The 19,705-nt window shown below is 52.3% G+C and overlaps 2 protein-coding genes across 23 annotated transcripts in view; one reads left to right on the forward strand and one right to left on the reverse strand.

The window, feature by feature from the left end:
- Positions 1-11,850, reverse strand: part of PASK (PAS domain containing serine/threonine kinase) — a 36,437-nt gene extending 24,587 nt beyond the window's left edge. For 5 of the 13 annotated variants that reach the window (XR_011439884.1, XR_011439886.1, XR_011439885.1 and 2 more), the window contains exons 1-6: positions 10,938-11,079; positions 6,109-6,369; positions 3,923-4,155; positions 3,089-3,259; positions 2,174-2,314; positions 1,467-1,601 (exon numbers count right to left, since the gene is read on the reverse strand). Coding sequence is in view for 10 of the 13 variants with exons in the window: in XM_070270723.1 (XP_070126824.1) it covers positions 1,467-1,601; positions 2,174-2,314; positions 3,089-3,259; positions 3,923-4,155; positions 6,109-6,307 (879 nt within the window). In the remaining 3 variants the exon portion in view is untranslated. Of the gene's footprint in view, positions 1-1,466; positions 1,602-2,173; positions 2,315-3,088; positions 3,260-3,922; positions 4,156-6,108; positions 6,370-7,390; positions 7,485-10,937 lie in introns of those variants that run through there. The other 8 variants (XM_070270725.1, XM_070270728.1, XM_070270722.1 and 5 more) reach the window with 8 other exon arrangements.
- PPP1R7 (protein phosphatase 1 regulatory subunit 7) overlaps positions 11,040-19,705 on the forward strand; it is a 31,675-nt gene continuing 23,009 nt past the window's right edge. For 3 of the 10 annotated variants that reach the window (XM_023644080.2, XM_070270751.1, XM_070270749.1), the window contains exons 1-5: positions 11,722-11,988; positions 14,428-14,489; positions 14,886-15,014; positions 18,656-18,711; positions 19,471-19,536. In XM_023644080.2, coding sequence (XP_023499848.1) covers positions 14,480-14,489; positions 14,886-15,014; positions 18,656-18,711; positions 19,471-19,536 — 261 coding nt within the window. In that variant the 5' untranslated portion in view covers positions 11,722-11,988; positions 14,428-14,479. Of the gene's footprint in view, positions 11,989-12,174; positions 12,265-14,427; positions 14,490-14,885; positions 15,015-18,655; positions 18,712-19,470; positions 19,537-19,705 lie in introns of those variants that run through there. The other 7 variants (XM_023644078.2, XM_023644082.2, XM_023644081.2 and 4 more) reach the window with 5 other exon arrangements.

The raw sequence follows: 19,705 nt of genomic DNA on the forward strand, positions 1-19,705 counted from the left end.
CTCACTCCAGCCCCTGTCCTCCAGCCTGGGGGCAGTGGCTTCCTGCTGAAGCTGACCTTGGGTGGGCTGACCATTCCCCACCTGCCTCCCCAGTCCTCCAGCACCCACGCAGCCAAGTCCCTGTGTGACATTTCGCTGCTCTACTTAGAATGCACTCGGCTTCCCAAGTAAATCCTGATGAGGCAGCATCCCCACCCACAGGCTTCGAGAGTGTGCTCCCTTTCTGGTTCAAGATGGCAAAGCGGCCCAGGCCTTTGTGCCCACACCCTCACCCAATCCCACCTGCCCTTTTGTTTGAGGGTTCACCTGTACGACATGAGATCTGTAGGGCGCATGTCGTAGGCATAGCCCTGAATGTGGGGGAGCTCCCACTTCACCAGCACTGTGCCCTGAATGGGGCCAGAACCCGAGACCGCGGGCTCGCTGTGGCAAGCCTGCAGGCCGGGACCCCAGGTCCCAGTGAGCCCCGCACAGAAGCAGGGCACAGTGTCTGTCTCCACCTGCTGCTGGGGCGTCGACGGGCTCAGTCCCAACCACAAACACGCTGCTAGGAGCATGGTACACGTGCCTTCTGGCGCAAACCTCTTTCAGGTATGTACCTGGGGTGGTGGGGGCTTTGCTTATGTTTAGATTTAGCAGATGCTGCCAAACAGTCTCCAACGTGATTGTACCAGCTGAAGCTCCCACCAGCTTTGAGGCCCAAGTGGCTACTCCTTTAGGACAGGACAAAAGACAGAGAAAGAATAGGACTGGGGGGTCCTAGGGGCTTCCAATAGAGCTGGAAAGCTTAAAACAATAAATGACCAGCTCAGAGGGTTCAGCTCTTAGCCTGAGGCCAGCCACAGAACCACAGAGGGCCAATGGATGTCCTGAAAGGACCTCTATTTCTTGTGGCAGCAGAGCCAACTTCAGCCAAAAACCAGCTGTCCAGTCTACTCCTGCAGGTCCCTGGGACGTGACAGCAGCTGAATCCGTAGCAAGGAGGGCCACTCAAGTGAAGGCCGCACACGAGCTGGGCAATGGGGCCCCTGGAAACCGGGGCAGCTCAGCTGATGACAGAACCTCCACCCCACCCCAAACCTCTAGTGCCCCGCAAAGCAGCCAAGTCCCCCCACTGACCCGCCATCCTGTCTTGAGGGGAAACCTGCCATCAGGCAGCCCCCCTGCTCCTCTCAGACCTCTCAGGAAAGAGAGACCCGGCCCCCTGCACACTCCAAGGAGAGGACTGAGGGGAGGGGGCGGTCAGTCGGTGAGCCACACAGGCTCTGACCCTTGGTCAAGACTTCGGAGCCCAGAGAGCTCCAAGCAAAACCTGTCCCACTGCGTCCATGTGCAGGACACTCCTGCTGTCAGGAACCTGGCCTACATCTCCAGGCTATGGATTCGGGTCTCAGAACTTGAGGGTCACCAGGTAAATAGCTCCAGCAGCCACGCGGCCACGTGCTGCAGGCGGTCAGGGCTCCTACCTTTGGGACATGCTCGCCAGGTGGAGGGAGCTGCACGGAAGGGACCAGGTCTGTGATGCGCTGCCCGACCACTTCCTCCCCAGACGCGTACCCGTGCAAATGAGCAAAGACGCTGTCACATGACGTGATGGTTCCCTGGGAGGAAAAGCCAGTGTTTTTAAGTGTTACAATGAAAACACCTCAGCTTTAAACTTCACAGAACGCTAATGTCTTCAAGCAGAAAGCAAGACCGTTAGCGCTAGTCCTGTACCAGAAGCGCAAGAGGGAGGCACCCACATGACCCTTTCCCTCCCACTACAAGTGCCACAGTGCTGATTCCAAGGCACCCTGCAGAAGCCAGCACACACTGGAGGCTTGTCAGCAAGAAGTACCGCCACACACACAGCTCGTGCGAGTGCTATCTATACGACAACCACCATGCTGAGGGTTTCACGTATATCATTTTACTGAAGTGCTAAAACAATCCTATGAGTCATTACGATTGTATCCAATTTTACAGATGGGGAAACTGAGGCACAGGGAGATTTGGGCCCCTTGACCAAGCACACACGATCAGTAAGGGGCATAGCTGCAGGCAGACCCTCCAGAACTCCAAGCCCTCTTTCTGCCCAAAGGCACTGAGCGAGGAACAAAGTTTGCTGAAGTGCAGGGAGAGGAGAGGCGTGGTCAAGCTACTCGCGGCTGAGAAGTGTGGTCAAGCAACTCACATCGCTTTGGAAGGCAACCCAGGCCGAGACCCTCTCCACGGGCTCCAGCACGACCACGCAGCAGAGGCTGTGTTCCTGCTTCACCCGCTTCATCCACACGGACACCGGAATCTTTTCCCTGCTGCAGCTCACAATGTCCACCTGCGGGCACAGACGGGCTCACGCCTGACTGCCCCCCGGCCGCCAGGCCCTCCCCGACTCCAGGGATGGGGGCATTTCAGACTTCTGCTCACCTGCCCTACGTTTTGGAAACTAACCAAAGTACAATTAAGGTTTCTGACACCTGACCTTATGCTCTGAGTGAACGTTCTATCAGAAGAGTAGATTTATTTTTCATCCTCAGCTTCATGGTAATATAGCAAGGAAAAAATAGCAGTATCCTTTATTTCTTAAAGAAAGAGATACCAGTACAAGCTGACTATCTTAAATTTCTTCTTCCTAGTAGTCAGTCTCTTGGACGGATGATTTTTTTGGATGTGGTTGATCCTACCTAACTTCTCTAGTGCCTGAAGCTCAGGGCTCACCATCTAACCCGTCAACGTGCCGGTTGGAGGCATCATACGGGAACATCAGAGCTCCAGGGTGGCCTTTCCGGTCCCACCAGCCCCTCCAACAAACACCAGACAAAGTGGAGATTTGGAAGCGAAGACAATAAAATTATGTCACTGACATGGCACCCTGCAGGTCTGCAAAATGCTAGTCAAGCTTCCTCCTTCATCAAGCAGCACCAGGGATACCTGTGTCACCCTTCACGCCAGGCCAGCAGCAACATTGTTTCTGTTCCCGGGACGCCTCCCGCCCGCCACCACTCCAACACACCAACGCTGAGGGGGCGCTAGTGCCTACAGTGACCAGTGACAGCAGGCCCCCAGCGCACACTCCAGGCGGGCAGCCCCCCGAGGGGCCTGCACTCACCACTGTGCCGAACACAACGGCAGCGCGCCCATCGGCCTCCACGCACTCCTCACTGAGGGCTTCCACCACATCGGAATCTGGCTTCAGGAAGAACTGTGTGAGCTTCTGGCCGATCAGGTTGTGGCTGCTGTACCCCAGGAGCTGGCAGGCTTTGTCATTGGCAACCAGGATCTGAGGGTGGCAGGGAGGAGACAGCACAAGCATCACCTAGAGCACTCCTCGAATTCCTGATAATAGCCAAGAGAAGGCGGCGCGGGCACCCACCGGGGGTGGCCCAGAGACCCATCCTCCTCTGACGTCCTACTGTCGGTGGGCTCACAACCCTGATGCCCTTGGGTCCTCCGGAGTCTCGACCACGTGGAAACAAGAACGTCCACCAGTCAGTGCATCAGACGGTGTCCAGACTGGAACCACGTGTCCTTCACCCACCGAGAGGGGCACACCATGTCATTGGGACTGAGGAAGACATGGGGATCTATGCCACTCTTCTTGCCCATCTAACAATTTCAGCTATTTGTGTATAAATGTGCATTATGCAAAGACATTTAATTCAAACACTGAATATCCCTTCTTATTTTAGTTGAGCCAACACTTTAGCAAGCACGAGTAAATGACGTGCTTCATCCCTCTCCTTGAATCTCTCTCTTGAGGAGAGGCTTCAGTTTGTTTTGCCTGATTCATATTTAGGTCTCCAAATTCATATCTATTTTGCTACAATAGGCAAAACCAGACGTTTTTCTAATTGCACTTAAAACACACAAATTCCTGTCTGAGCTTACAGGTTGAAGGCACGGACCCCAAACCCACAGCCGGGTCACAAACTGAACCAAATACCTGCGTAGTCTTGGCGTCCACGGTGAAGACGGCCTTGTTCGGGTTGCACACGGGGGCTGGGAGCAGGGGCACAGACCACCCTGAGGGCAAGCCGCGCAGCAGGGAGCAGCAGGACGTGCTGCCCAGGGACCCGGCCAGGTCCGCCTGCTCAGGCGTGGCTGGGCAGTGCAGTTTGCTGGTGCAAATATTTTGGGCAGCCAACGATGACAAACAGTAGGAGCTCCATCTGTCTTCTGGAAAGAAAAGGAAAGGAAGCTTTAGACTTCACATGGCTGCCAGCTCGGGTGACACACAAAGCACACAGCCCCTGCACCCATCTCCTGCACAGAATCCAAGGATAAATGAACTGCAGAGTTGACTCTCTAATCATGCGTCTGAACGGTCCCCAGAGTCCCCCTACACGACCACCAGGCACCTCGCAGCCACACAGAGCCATGTCCCATCAGAAGCACAAAGGATCCAAGCTCAACATTCATTTCTGTGTAAGGAACACTCCGGATCCTCCCGCCCACCCTCCAAGGGGTTCTCTTGCAAACATCCCCTCTCTCCTCTGTCCCTCATTCTGAGACCCAGAGCCCCTCCAGCTACTGCCCCATCACTTGTTCCTGGACAATCTCACAAAGTCAAGAGCTACCTGCTGTCTCCACTCCCCCTCCCTCCATTCTCCCTTCTCATTCACCCATCAGGTTCACTCCCCACCACTCCAGAAAATCTGCTCTCAGCAACATCTCCAGTGGCTCCCAAGATGCTCAACCCCGTGGTCAATCCTCAGGCCTCACCCTACTCCACCCTCAGCAGCACTGGGCCCGGAGGGCCACTCCCCACCTCCCAAACCACCTGCCCTGGGCAGAGTACCTTCTCCCTCCACCTTCCTGACCTCTCACCACTGTGGGACCCCAGACTCCGCCTCAGAACCTCCACTCCATCCCAGCCGCTCCTTGGTGGCTTTACATACACTTGACACAGAAATGTGCTGATGGCCCCACTCTTACACCCCTAGCCCTGACCCCTTTCCTGGGCTCCAGCTACCTGCTCCCCATCTTTCCTGTCTCAGTAAATGTCAACTCCATCCTTGTAGCAGCTCAAAAACGGGCCAAACAAACATGACTCATCCCTCCTTCCCTGCTGGGTCCTTTGTAGAGGAGTCGACTTTCTCAGTTCGTGACCTCACCCTGACATTCTCCGAGGCTGGAAACTGCACAGCCATCTGCCCCCTGGCCCTCCTCTTCCCAGGCAGCCAATCCCAAACCTGGCTTGATCCCTCCTTGTGCCTCAGGACAGGCAGAGTGACACCAGCTCTGCCTCTTCTCCCCTTGCAGCCACCACAACAACCTGTCTGTGGGCCAGTGCCTCTCAGACCTGCCCGGCCCCTCCCTGCAGCATCTCTGGCCCTCTTCACAAAAACCAGCATACGCCGCCCTCTGAACACACCCAGCCCTGCCGTCCCCTACGCCGGGGAGCTCAGCTCCAACCCTCCTCCTCCTCTGTCAGCCACTCCTCTCCTGAGCCCCTTTCCTCCAGCTCCAGGCCACCTCTTCACTGTTCCAGGTCCACCCAACTTCAAGCAGGCACCTGCTGTCTCCTCGAGCACCCCCCTCAGACGACAAGCCCCTCAAAGGCAGAGTGATGCTCTCTTCCTCACTGTGTCTGGGCTCTGGAGGCACCGAAGGACTTGGAGAAGGAAGTGAACGGGGGCACGGGGGGCAGTGGGTGCCCCACAGTTCTCAGCCTACCCCTGGGGGCCCCACAGCCCACATTGTGAGGTTGGCTGCCCACGGGCCTGTCTAATTTGTCTGTGTCTGGGAGGAATGCATCAGCCTGCAGTGTAGTCAGTAAATATTTACTGAACCAAATTAGCAAAGCCATATTTCACTTGTCACGCAGCCTAGCCCAGGACGGTGTCCTCACATACTCTGAACGAAGAAATAACGTTTTGCTCTAATTTGACCCTGAAACGTGGAGGCAAATTCCAACCGCTGCCTGAAAGGGAGAGTTTCATGCCTAAGAATCAGCAGAACAAATGCAGCAGGAAAGGGTCCTGCTGGCGTCGTCCGCCAGCATGCACCGGGCACCCAAACGCCTTTCCTCTGCAAGAGCAGAATGACAGAATAACTGAACAAAGCCAAGAGCGACTCTGCACTTCCATTTTCAAGGCTGATGCCCACAATGATCAGGAGGGTGGTTACCTGAGAGCGCCATCCTACTCTGGCAGAGTTTCGAAAGCCCATTCCTTCTGCTCAGATGTCTGCGGGCCGAGGACAAGGACTTGCTGGGCTCGGAGGCAGTGGTCTGCGCAGAGGGGCTCTCTGTGGGCGCTGGCAAGGAGGAGCTCCCGCATAGGGACCTCTGGTTCTCTTCAAAGGCCGCGGAGCCTCCGTCCTCCATCTGGAGACGGTGGGCCAGTGGGACAATCGTCAATTAGAAAATAAAGTGAACCTGATCAACGTCTGCAATGCAAGAACATAAAGGCAGTTTAACCAACTAATTCTTCGCAAGGCTGAGTTAAGCTCAGCCCCAAAGGACTCACTGCCAGCCTGGGCGGGAACCTAAAAAACAGCTTCGTACCAAAGTCGTGCTAAAAGAAGAAGCTCATTGAGTGAAATGCATAGGAAGGGATGGGAAAGAGAAAAGGAAAAACAGGAATAAAACAGGGCAGAAAGGATGGGGGCTGCAGGTCCACACAAACTGAAAATGCTCGCAGGTTAAGAAGAACGTTACCAACGGCACAAGAGCCCGCCAGCGTGGGAGGGTCTGCTTGGCCCCCTCGGCCCCAGCTTTCCCCAAATCCTGTGGCTCCAACCGGCTGCACCCAGAATCACCCATGAAACTTCCAACAAAATAGAAACACAAGGCCAAGGCTGAGAATCTGGAGATGGACTGGCACCAGATGTTTGTGTTTTTGTTTTTAACTTTTTATTTTTGGATACTTGTAGATTCTCACAGAGATATAAGAAAAAATACAGAAAAAACCCACGTGTCCATCACCAAGTTTCCTCCCTGGTGACATCTTGCACAGCTGCAGGACAGAGCCACTGCCTGAAGGCTCAGGCCGGGGCCCTGAGCAAGTGAAGCATCCAAGGGGCCAGGACGACGTGCCCACCCAGACAAAGACATTGCTAGAAAAGGAAACTACAGACCAATAACTCTTACAAACATGGATGTAAAAATCCCCAAGAAAATATTAGCAAATCCATCAAGTAATATGCAAAAAGGATAAAACACTACAACCAACTAGGGCTTGTCACAGGAATGAAAGGCTGGTTTAAGATTTGCAGGTCAATTGGTGTAAGCCACCATATCAACAGGCCAAAGAAGAAAAATCACACAATCATACCAAAGGATGCAGAAAAAGCATTTGACAAAATCCAACACCGCTTCATGAGAAAAACTCTCAACAATTAGGAATGGAGGAGACCTTCCCCCACCTGACAAAGAGCACGCAGGAGAAACCTACACCTGACCACACACCTGACAGTGAAAGTCTGCAGGCTTCCTTCTGAGGTCAGGAGCAGGGCAAGGAAGTCCCTTGAGCCTCTTCAATTCAGCACTGTCCTGGAGGTCTCTGCCAGCACACAAAGGCAAGAAAAAGAAATCAAAGGCATACATACGGGGAAGGAGGGCATAAAGCTGTCTCGATTCACAGAAGACATGACCATAAACAGAGAAAATCCTAAGGATTCACAAGAAGACTCACAACCTGATTTTCTGAAAAGGGCGTGGAGTTAAAGCTTTCAAACAGACATTTCACCAAAGAAGATGTACAAGTCTCAAAGGAGCGCACGAGAAAATGTCCACCGTCACTAGTCATCAGGCAAAGGCAAAGTAAACCCACGGTGGGCTATCATCACACAACTGCTAGGCTGGTTAAAATTAAAAAGAATGGAAATACGAAGTGTTAGTAAGGATGGGGAGCAGCTGGAACTCTTGTATACTACTGGTGGCAATATACAATGGGACATACACCCACTGTGGAAAGCAGTTTGCCAGTTAGGACACAGTAATTGCACTCCGAGGTATCTACCCAAGGGAAGGGAAAGCACATGACCATAGACTTCTACACAAATGTTGACACCAGCTTTATTCTTTTTATTTTTTTTTAAGACATTTACTCTTTCGTCCTTTTTTTTTTTTTTTAAAGATTTTATTTTTTCCTTTTTTTTTTCTCCCCAAAGGCCCCCGGTACATAGTTGTGTATTCTTTGTTGTGGGTTCTTCTAGTTGTGGCATGTGGGATGCCGCCTCAGCGTGGCTTGACGAGCAGTGCCATGTCCGCGCCCAGGACTCGAACTAACGAAACACTGGGCCGCCTGCAGCGGAGCGCGCGAACTTAACCACTCGGCCACGGGGCCAGCCCCTCACCACCAGCTTTATTCTTAATAGCCCCACACTGGAAACAGTCCAAATGTCCATCAAGAGGAGAATAAGCAAATTGAAGCACATCCACACTAAGGAATCCTGCTCAGCAATAAAAACGAATGAACTGGTGACACAAACAATGGCATGGATGAATCTAAGAATCGTTAGGCTGGGGGACAGCAGCCAGACACAGAACACCACATCTTGTAGGATTCCACTGACATGAAGCACTAGAAAAGACAAACCTGATCTATAGGGAGAACAGAAAGCAGAGCAGTGGTTGTCTGGGGCCAGTGGTGGGGAGAGCAAGGGGATTGACCAAGGAAGAGCATGAACGAATTTCTTCGAGTAACTTAGGAAGTGTTCCATGACTCGGCTGTGGTTGTGACTGCAGAAACATGTCTCAACCGTCAAAGAACTAGGTACTTAACGTCACTACATCTTATTGTATGTAAATTACATCTCAATAAAGTTAACTTTTAATGTCAATGGATGGGTAAAACGAGCAGGTGGTCACAGCTGAAAAGAAAACTAGCGATTTGGAAGATATATTTGAATAACTCAGAATGCAACACAGAGAAACAAGAACATAAAAATATGAGAGAGAAGTTAAGACACAAAGACTGGGACAATCTAACACCTAACTGCAGAGAGAATAGAGAGGAGGAAACATTTGAAGAGATAAGAGTGAATGATCTTCAATAACAAAGAAATAAATCCACAGATCCAGGCCCCTGTGAGGGCACTCAGACTACCAGATGTGAAATTCAAGATGAAACCATAGTTACTGGGTTGGGGTTTCTGGGCAGGAATAATAGAACTGATCAAAGGAACAAATGGGAGCCCAGCAAAAGGGCTGTGCATGTACGAACACTTGATATAGGACTGAGGGAATATTACTTATCCCTGAAGAAATATGGGCTATTCACATTCATATGAAGATGCTGGGACAACTCACTGTCCAGATGGGAAACAAAGAAAACAGAGCTATCAACACACCATCTGCGAAAATCAAAACACCAAACTTTTAGAAGAAAACTAGAAAGACTTTCTGTAAGATTTTGAGTGGGGAAATTATTGGGTGTTGGTTTTTTTGGTTTTTTTTTTTTTTTTTTAGGAAGATTAGCCTTGAGCTAACATCCATGTCCATCTTCCTCTACTTTATATGTGGGACACCTGCCACAGCATGGCTTGATAAGCAGTGCGTAGGTCCGCACCCAGGATCCATGCCTGCGAACCCTGGGGCCTCCAAAGCGGAGTGCATGAATCTAACCACTGCACCACTGGGCCACCCCAGGAAAGCTTTTTTTTTTTAACCAAGCAAAGGAACTTCTGGGAAAGTACTCCTTGCTCTTATGGCTGAACTTCTGGAAGCAACCACCTTTCTCCCAATAGAACAAAAGCTAGGAAGCAAATAGCTCCAATTGCTCCCACTGCTGGTGTACACCAGGAGCAGAACCAGCCTCAGGATAAAGCCAACAGAGTGAACAGCAGAGCAGAAAATGGCGAGGGTGTAATTTTGAGCCACTGGGTGAAACCTGCCTTCTTCTGAACTTCAGGTTTGGAGGCTCTTTACTCACCCTCAGAGCCATTCTGAGACTTCATCTGTTTCTTGCATCAAGGCATCCTAAAGAATACCCAGGATGATGGCGGTAAGCAAAGGGCGCCAACCAGATCCCAAAAGTCACCAAAGGCTTTGTGGAAGAGGCATCAGCAGAGCTGAGCCGGGCAAAATGAGTGAAGAAGCCTTCCAAGCAGTGGCACCTTAAGGCAAAGACTCCCACAGTGCCCTCGGGGAGTAGTCAGTACACAGGAGAGTAAGTGGAGGGGGCCCACTGAGTTCTGGTAGAACTCCCAGGGCCGCCTATTCCTGCCCAAGCAGTCTGGGTTTTATCCCAAAGATTGACTTTAAGGGTTCTACACTTGGAAGTAACATGACCAGATATGCATTTTGCAAGACCACTCCAGGGGCAAGGCGGGGGCAGGGTTTACAGTAATCCAGGCAAATTATGAGGCCTTAAATTAAAGCAATGGCAGAAAGATGGAGAGGGGAGCCCAGAAGAGAAAAATCGACATCGAGTTGACACAGAAGTACTGGGTGATGAGATGTGGAAGGTAAGAAAGGAAAAGGCATCAAGACCACATCCCAAGTTTTCAGCTCAGGCCGTTTTCTGGGAAAAGGAAAACCGATGAAGAGGAGATTAAGGATAAAGCCCAGGGATGCATGGGACATCCAAGTGGGGATGTCAGGAAGCAGTGGACATGCACACTGCGGCTCAAGCATTCACCCACAAATATCCACTGACAAGCTCATGGATGCCAGGCACATCCTGGAGCTCACCTCCTGGGAGGAGGATGGACACTACTAAGTAAACAAAACGCACAGTTAACCTTAGGCGAGAGGACCGAGTGCGGGTGGGTTAGGCCGAGGCGGGGCGTTGCGGCGGTAGGCGCAGTGCAGCCCCGGGGCCCGCAGGGTGCGGCGCCGGGCGGGACAAACGGCCGAGACGGCGCGGGCCACCATCTGGCCAGGGCTGCAGGAGGGGGCGCGGGTAGCGCAGGGGCACAGAGCTCGTGTTGGGCTCGTCCGAGGGCCGCGCCAGGGACGGGCCGAGGCACCCCGCGGAGCCCAGATCGCCCCTCTCCAGTAGGCTTCTCACCTGGGGCGGCAAGGGTCACCCGGCCACGCTCGCTTCTCCCCGCCGGCAAAGAGCTGATCCTCGCCCGTAGCCCCACTGACCAATCGCAGAGCGACTCGCGCCAATTGACATGCGCCACGAGCCAACCAATGGTGCCTGTGGGCGGGACTCAGCGAGCCGGAGCTGAGAAGCCCGCGCTAACGGTTGCTAGGGACGCACCGGACTCCCCCTACGGCGCCTCGGAGGAGCCGAAAGAGACGGCGCCTCCGCCCCCCAGGTCGGGCGGACGCAGTTTCCTCCGGTCTCGGGTTTGAGAAGGGTGAGCAGCGCGGAGCTCGCCTGGAGGCGAGGGGCACGGGGCTGCTCCCTCACGGGCCATGCTTGTCCGCGGGGCCTAGGGCCGGTGGAGGCTGCGGCGCTCTTAGTGGGCTGGGTCGGCATCCCGGGCCCTGACCGGCTCTCTGGGCACCTGCAGGCACTGCCGGCCCCCTGCCCTGGTCCCAGCACGAGCGCGGGCGCCCTGCGCTGAGCATTAACGGAGGCGGCCCCTGCGCTCGGGCTGGATCCGCGCGACGACGCCGGGACAAGGCCGACCCGTCGTACTTACGCGGCCCGGAGGCCGGCACTTGGCAGCCCTATGCCGAGACCGCCTGGCCGTGCCCCTCTAGAGCCCAGAGCATCTCCCAGACTGCTCTCCGCTAGCCTGCAGGTTCGGCTCCAAGCGTGCGGCTCCGACTGCCCCGCCTTCCTCCCTGCTTCTCGCCACCAGATGCCTCTGGGAGCTCTCAAATTACCTGCCCCCGAGGAGGTGAGACTGGCGGTGCGGGGGGCTGAGGGCGGGCGCGGCCTCGCGCACGGACTTCAACTCCCAGGAAGCGCTGGGGCCGCGCAGGCGCGTCTGGGGTCAGCCGCCCACCCCCCGCGCTGGGATTCCGTTGGCTGGGTCAGCCCTGAGTTGGGAGCCCTGATTGGCTGAGGGGCCTGAGGCGACAGATTCCGGAAAGGGGAAGAGCAGCCAATATGGCGGAGGAGCGCGGCGGGGGCCAGCAACAGTCGCAGGAGATGATGGAGGGTGAGCGGCCCCGCGGGGCGACGGCCGAAGGGCCCGGCGGGCGGCGGGCGGAGAGCGGCGGCCCGCACCGGCCTTGCCCGAGAGAAACGGGGTGTGCCGCCTCTGGCCGCGGCCGGACCCCGCCGCGCGGCCCCCTGACAGCTGCCTGCCGGCTCGGCGGGGCGGGGGCGGCCCAGGACCCGGGAACTCCGCGCCCAGGGGGCAGCGGCCGGGAAGACGCGGGCGGCCCGGGAGGCGCCGGACTCAGGGCAGAGGGAGGGGCGAGCGGCGGCGCGGGTAGGTGGGAGTGGCGATGCGGTGGTCCCGCGGGCCCCGCGCCCTCCGGCGGGTGGGGGCCTCGCACCTAACCCCTGAGCCTGATCCGCGGGTCGGTCCCTGGGCGGCTGACGAGGACACCGAGGCGCAGGGCGCCGTGGGGCCCCCCCACGTCGGCTCGTTGGGGAACGTGGCGGAGTGGAGAAGGGCCCTCTCAATGTGGGGATGGGGTGACAAGGAGCCCAGAGGTTGAGTCGTAGAAGGGCGGGTGCCTGTTTTCATAGCTACCATAGTTCCCGAAAGATTGAATTCAACCCTTTCGCTTTGTTGAAAAAAAATTATATGTATACTATGTATGCATGTAATTATATACACACATGCACGCTCTCACCCCGCGATGGAGAGTCAGTCATGTCTTTGAGTGTTTATGTTATGTTTTGAGCTTTTGGCTCCTCTGGTTTCAAGGTGGGTACAGAGCTCCAGAAGAGCAGCCACTGTCTGATGTGTAAAGTGCTAGGGAAGAAAGATGCAGAACGGGGTTGGGCAGGGGGGCCTAAGGAAGAGCTGGCATTTGGGGAGTAATGGCTGCGCAACCAAAGCCAGCTCCCAGCTGAACCTTGAAGGAAAAGTGCAGATCAGCCAGGCAGGGGATAGGGTGGGGGAAAGATCAAAAATCACTGCAGGCAAGGGGAACCACACAGAGGAAGGCAAAGGGGTGTGAAGGAAGGTGGCCTGTTTGGAGGAGAGTTTGACCAAGAGTGACAAGTCATACTGGATGAGGGCGAAGAGTGCCAGTGAGGCTGGCGAGAGATGGTCCTTGGTGGAGGGGTGTGAAGGGCATGAAGGGTCTTGGACTTTGAGATTCTTGGATCTTTTTAAATGAGGAACACCTCTTCCTATCTCCCTTCTCCCTCCGCCATCTACTCCTGCGTCCTCTTCAGCTGTTTCCAAGTCTTGGTAAATGACATGCAAAACCCAGGCGTTTCTCTCTTTCCCATTCCCACCCACCCAGTTAATCGATAGGCTCTGACGCCTCTACTTCCTTAATATCTGCAGATCTTCAATGCCTCTTCCATTCCCACTGCCAATACCTTGAGCCAGCCCATTGTCCCCAGTGCCCCAGAGTCACCTTATATGCTGATCTGCTGTCCCCAAACCCCCTGCTGCCCTCATGATAGTGCCCCAGGTTTCACTTTGGCTGCCCTTCGTGAGCTAAGGCCTCCCGCCCAGAGCTCAGCAGCACCAGCCCATTGCCCAGTAGAACTTGCTTTCCCTTAGCCTTGACCATGGAGCACCTCGTGCCTGGTGATAACTAATATATTAAGTGTCAACTGCATGTCCTGCACATGCTGTCTCCTTTTGTGCCTTTTCTAATTGAAGCCTGCCAGCGACTCTGAGATATAGGTACTATACTAGCTCCCTTCTACAGATGAGGAGACTGAGGCTTGGAAAAGGAAATAGCCTGCCAAAGCATTGTCTCTAGAGGCAAGGTGCAAACTCAGGAGACGCCACTGATGTTCCAGAAATTTTTGGAGTCTAAGATCAGATTCTCTGTAATGGAGAATAGATTAGACAGAGCCAGACAAGCCACAGAGAGACCATTTAGGAGGCTGAGCGGAGCCCAGGCCATAGGTAATGAGCTGCTGAGCCAAGGCAGTTGCCGGGACGGGGAAGAAGGAATGGGGGTGGTTTGGGAGATGCATTTCACAGGGACTTGTTTTGTCCAGCAGTCCTTTTCTGACTGCTATTTAGCTAGGCCCAGCGGGAGATAAAAGATGAACTAGAACTTCCTTCCTCTCAAAGAGCACACCCCTTGTAGGTAGACTAGTCAGGAAGGAGGGTGCTTTCCGTGTGATTGATAGTTCCGAGTAGTTTGTTAGTGCTTCAGGTCTTCGAGACACACTGCCAAAAGAGGTCATGAAACAAGTTAGGAAAAAGGAAAAGGATTTGGCTATCTTGCTAAAGAATTTTTACCAGTCTGCCACATTTAATCGCCTTATTTATAAATTCAAAGAATAATTGTTTACCAGCTTTTCAAAGCTTAGAGCTGGTATCTCTGTGTCCTGACAATTAGCATCAGTGACCTTTACATGGGGCATTTAGTACTATTGGCTGTCTTCTCCTTTTTTATTAGAGCTCCCCCCTGCCCACAGTCTGATTTGAGTTAGTCTTGATTTCTTTCAGAACGTGGGCCTCTGAACTGGGCTGGTTTTCTTGGCCAAATGGATAGTGGAGCATGGATGAAGGTATGTGGCGGAAGGGTACAATGGTCCCCTTACGTGGATATCCAGGCCAAAAGTGAGCGCACAGGAGGTGCTTCCCTGTGTGTTTAAACACAGATGACCCAGGGCTTTCAGAACACCTGGTAATTCTTGAGTTCCTGAGGGCAGGAATAGTATGTTACTCACCTTTGTACCTGTGTGGCCTCCCTGCTTTGCCCCCTTCCCCCCCAGTTCTCCCCACCACTGTACACCTCAGATGGTGCCCGGGATGTGGAAGACACTCAAATGTTCGTTGAACTGAATTCAACAAATGTTTTTGAATGAAGTCTTTTTGACTTCAACTGGACGTCAGTGTGTTACATGTTCCTCAGAGAGTCACATAAAGTGGATGTGAATTCTTACTGATGTGTGTGGGTTCAGTTGACAGGCGGGTCGAATCTGAAGAATCGGGCGATGAAGAAGGGAAGAAGCAGAGCAGCGGTCTAGTGGCAGACCTCAGTGAGCACAGCCTGAAGGATGGAGAGGAGCCAGGGGACGAGGACCCAGAAGGTACCAGGCCGAGTTAACCTGAAACTCGCTCAGGGGGAGGGTGGCCGAGTTACACATGATCTGCCCAAGGTGGGGGGGGCGGGCCGTCAGGCCTGGGGAGGACTGCTGTGTGAGCCTGGGCTTATTAGGCTAACTAGGGATCTGCTGATGCCAGGTTAGAGGCCCTCCCTGGCCTGGGGGCTGTGGGCTTGTCCTCTGGGAGCAGCACACCCTCGGAGGCACTCCCAGAGCAAGCTGACTCATCTACGGCGCTTGGAGGCAGGATGCAGTTTTTTCTAATCCCACTGAAGGCAAATACTACTGCTAATGATGTTGGTACTGGTGTGTCGTCTGAGACAGAACCAGAAAATTGTTTTATTAACCATATATTCAGAAATCAAGATTTGAAATAAGCGTTGTGGCTGACTGCTATGCTTTTATTTCCTACCATAGTAATATAAACTAATTTCAGAATAGTGCTTCTAGTGTCTTACAGAAGTCATTTCTGAGTCCTGCTTCACTATATTTGTAGGCCTGAGGGTTGATTTAAATTGCCTAGATGTTAGGAAAATTGTTTTATGTAGAAGATACCCCAATAGCTTCCTATTGTTTTACTAACAACAACAAAATGAATTTAGGGATGAGAAGAGTAAGTTCTCAGCCCATAGTGGTGGTTTTTCACCCTCCCCAACCATGATCTAAACCTTTTTTCCTTGTTTGCTTAGAAAATAAATTTACATTGAAAAGAATGTGAGAAACCGTAAGAACAGACAGAAAGATGTCCAAGAGATATTAAGTGAAAAAAGCAAATTGCTGAACAAGATGCATGTTAAAATCTTATTTTTATTTTAAAAGTAATAATTTGTAGTTTTACCTGCTAAAGAGAGAACAACACATCAAACTGTTGTTGAGGGCCTCTGAACAGTGGTTTTAGAAGGTCTTGTACTTTCTGCATTTTTTAGATTTATACGCAATGTATGGATTTTTGAGGTATTAATAATCATGCATTACCCCTATGATAATAAAAACAAGTTTATAAAAAACAAAACTAATTTTTAGACTAACGTTGTGCTCTCTGTGCCAGTGAAGATGATTGGTAACCATGGTAACCTAATTTTAAGGCAAAAGGCGATTACCACAAAAGTACCAGTCACATTTACTTTGGAACTTCAAGTCGATGTTCTGGAAGTGCCGTGGGTGGAATAAGTACATCGGAATGATGGGTGGAAGCTCTCATTACTGCCTAACTGAGTCACAGGAAGGCCCAGGGGTGGGAGCATCACCTGCCCTCACATCTGAGCACCTGGCACCTGTGGAAGACTGGAGAGTTGACAGAGCCCTGTCGTGGCCTTTCTGTCCCTGGGTCATGAGCACAGGCTTGCTACAACTCGCCCAAGTGTGCACGGCCGCAAAGTAGAACAGCTGGACTTGAACCTGGCTTGTGTAAATGCAGCGTTCTTTCCTCCAGACTACTAGCTAATTAGAAATTCTCTGGGAATATGCATTTTTAAGTCCTTAGAGAAACCAGTACTTGCTCCTGCCTGTATTTATTTAAGTCTTAGGTTCAAATAAAACAAATTCAAACATGTCAGCTGCTACCATTCACTTATTTTCTCTAACTTATTTTTTAAAAAGATCAATAAATGATGCATTTGGAAAGATGTTCTAGGCTAGCAACTTTGTGTTAGAGGTTAAGCTGACATTTCCAGGGGCCTGTCCTGAACTGGATGTGTTACAAGCAGAAGCCCTTTAAGCCATGTGACCACATGTCCTGAGGAGCCAGGCCCAGCTTCCACCTGCTAGCCCAGCATGGCTGTCTGCAGTGCCCTCTTTTACTCTCATAGTGGCCTGACTGTGATGCTACTTGACCTGGGGACCCTGCCTTCATTGTAGTGCCTCTTTCATTTCGACTTCTGAGTTCTTGGACATTGAATTTGTGCTGTCTTTTGGGGGTGGGGGGTAATTTGGGCGTATCTCTTGGTTTTGCCCAGCTCCTTTTGTTTAATTCCAAGGTTAGTTGATATCCTATAAGGCTGTGGTTAAACTACAGTAAATGACATTTTTTTTAAACTCACCGTTGTTGTTTGTTATGGAAAGGGCATAGTGAAAAGACCGTGAGGTGAATTCAGCCGGTGTGGTGCCAGCACTTTGTTAACCTGGTCCTATGTCGGGCGCACGTCTCTGGGGCCTCTAGTAGAGGGGCCAGGCTGACCAGCACACAGGCTCCCGTCCTCAGGAGGTGCATCAGCGTGAGGTCCAGCATGAGGTTCTGCAAGCCGAATCAATGCGGTGCAGAATCAATGCAGTTTTGCTGTAGGGAAGAGGCAGCAGTAGGAGCCAGGCAAAACGGTGACAGTAACGACCAGCTCACAGGAAATACAGGAGAAACAGCAGCCACACGCTCTGACCAACAGGGCAAGCTGCTAGACAGGCAGCCCCACCTCCTCAGGAGAAAATTGCAAGAGAAACTAGCGCAGTGGTGTAGCAGTTAAATTCGCACACTCTGCTTTGGCAGCCCAGAGTTTGCAGGTTTGAATTCTGGGTGTGGATCTAGCACTGCTCGTCAACCCACTCTGTGACAGCGTCCCACATAAAATAGAGGAAGATTGGCACAGATGTTGGCTCAGCAACAATCTTCCTAAGCAAAAAGAGGAAGACTGGCAACAGATGTTAGCTCAGGGCCAGTCTCCCTCACCAAAAGAAAAAGAAAAAATTGCAAGAGCAAAAAGGGATTTTAGAGAAATGTCATCCAGTCCCAATATATGTCCTTATTCAGATCCTAATTAAAGTGGACTGGGGGAAGAAATCATAAGACAGTTGGTGAAGTCAAAGAATGATGGTTACTCTTAAAGTGTTTAATCCTTGTAGACATGTATGCTTCAATAGGTCCACATGGAATGAAAGGGGCGGCTGCTAATTTGAGGCTGTTAAATCCTCAGTGAGAGTGGTTCCTGCAGCTCTACTCGGGCTCTCAGTGTCCCAGGAGACTGAGGCCCCGTGCTCAGGGTCGTGGGTCCTCTGCTGGCCTGAGCTCCCCGGCCTCCCATTGAGAAGTGTGTTTAAATTATTCAGCAGGGCTCCCTGATCCTCTCTGTTGAGCTGGGCTTCATTCTGTTTTGGTCTTTGCAGCGAGAAGCATTTGTAGATGCCAGGCCACTTTCCAAAGCAGTAAAAGGCACATCCTAGAACATCTGATATGCCCAGCACGATCCATATTCCACAGACAAGAAGGGAAAGACTGTGGGAGGGTGGACTGCTGCCACTTACATGGCTCTGGCGTCACCAGGAGGCAGTGGCAGGCAGCTCCCTGGCCCCTGACAGGGCTCATCTGAGGCTCATTCGGCCAACAGCTTTCTGCCAACAGCTTCAGAATACATTTCCTTTCAGGGGAAGTTCAGTGGCACAGATGGAAGTTTGGAGATCTCTGCCAGCAGCTGAATTCAGGAAATTCAGAGTGCTTAAAAGGTGACCATGTTGGAACAGGGTGTCAACCCTGCCACACCATCCACATCCTCCATGTATCACCTGCTGGTTTCTTTTCTGCATTCAAGCTAGCTCTGTGAGCCAGGCAGCCCAAGTCACGGCTCTCCACCCACGCCACGGCTGCTGCTTCCTGGAGACAGTGGGGATCTGAATGGACTTTTTTCTTCTCATTTTTTCAGAAGGACAAGAGCTGCCTGTGGATATGGAAACCATTAACCTGGATAAAGATGCAGAGGTAATGCTGCCTGCTCAGCCCAGCCTCAGGGTGTGGTGACGGACCACTCTGACCGTCAGGGTATCTTTTACGAAGGTGCCAGATTAGTAAGTGATTTCCCTAGAAGAGGTCGTCTGAGCCTCCCTTGCTTAGGTCAGATTCCTTGTGATCTTAGAGTTTGTAATGCCACTGATTGAAATCCCACTTCATTTAACCATTGAGGATTGTGTGGCAAATGAAACACCTTTGACTCATAAATTAAGTGGGTCAAATGATTATGTTGTAAACGATGGGGTCCTAACATCCCCACCATCTGAAAAGCACCGTATATTAACAATTCAGGATGTGAGGAAGACTGCCAGGAAGAGCAGACCCACCTGTTGCATAGTAACTGACCTGGGGGGGTCCTCCCCTGAGCCTGCAGCTGGCCCCAACAGTGATGTGACCGGGTGCATCTCCTCGGAGCCTAGGCTTGTGTTTTTCAATCAAGGGAGCTAAGGGTGACAGAAATGTTTTATGTATCACTAATTTGGAGGGTGAGTTTACATGAGACTATCTATCGTAGCTAAACCGGGGAGCGTCTTACAGCTCACCTGTGTGCTGCAGACTCCACCTGGCACTGCTCACCTGTGTGCTGCAGACTCCACCTGGCACTGCTCACCGATCCTTTCCCTCACCCTCACTTCCACCCACCCGGCAGGCCTCCTTGTAGCTCCTGTTCCAGGAAGCAGATCTTCGGGAAGTTTCCTGTAGCTAAGCGAGATTTCTTCCTTGTTTCAGGATGTTGATCTGAATCATTATCGCATTGGAAAAATTGAAGGATTTGAGGTGCTGAAGAAAGTGAAGGTGAGAAGGAGTGTGTCCTTTCATCCTGAACATGGCAGGTTTATAGAGCAGTCCGGGAGGCCAGGTGTCTTGCCTGGAGCTCAGGCATTGCATCGGACGTGCTGCAGCTCACTGTACCTCCATTCAGAGCCTGCCTGCAGTTAAGCACACACCACACTACGCAGTCCTT

This window comes from Equus caballus, chromosome 6, assembly GCF_041296265.1.
Source record: "Equus caballus isolate H_3958 breed thoroughbred chromosome 6, TB-T2T, whole genome shotgun sequence".
Lineage (NCBI taxonomy): Eukaryota > Metazoa > Chordata > Mammalia > Perissodactyla > Equidae > Equus > Equus caballus.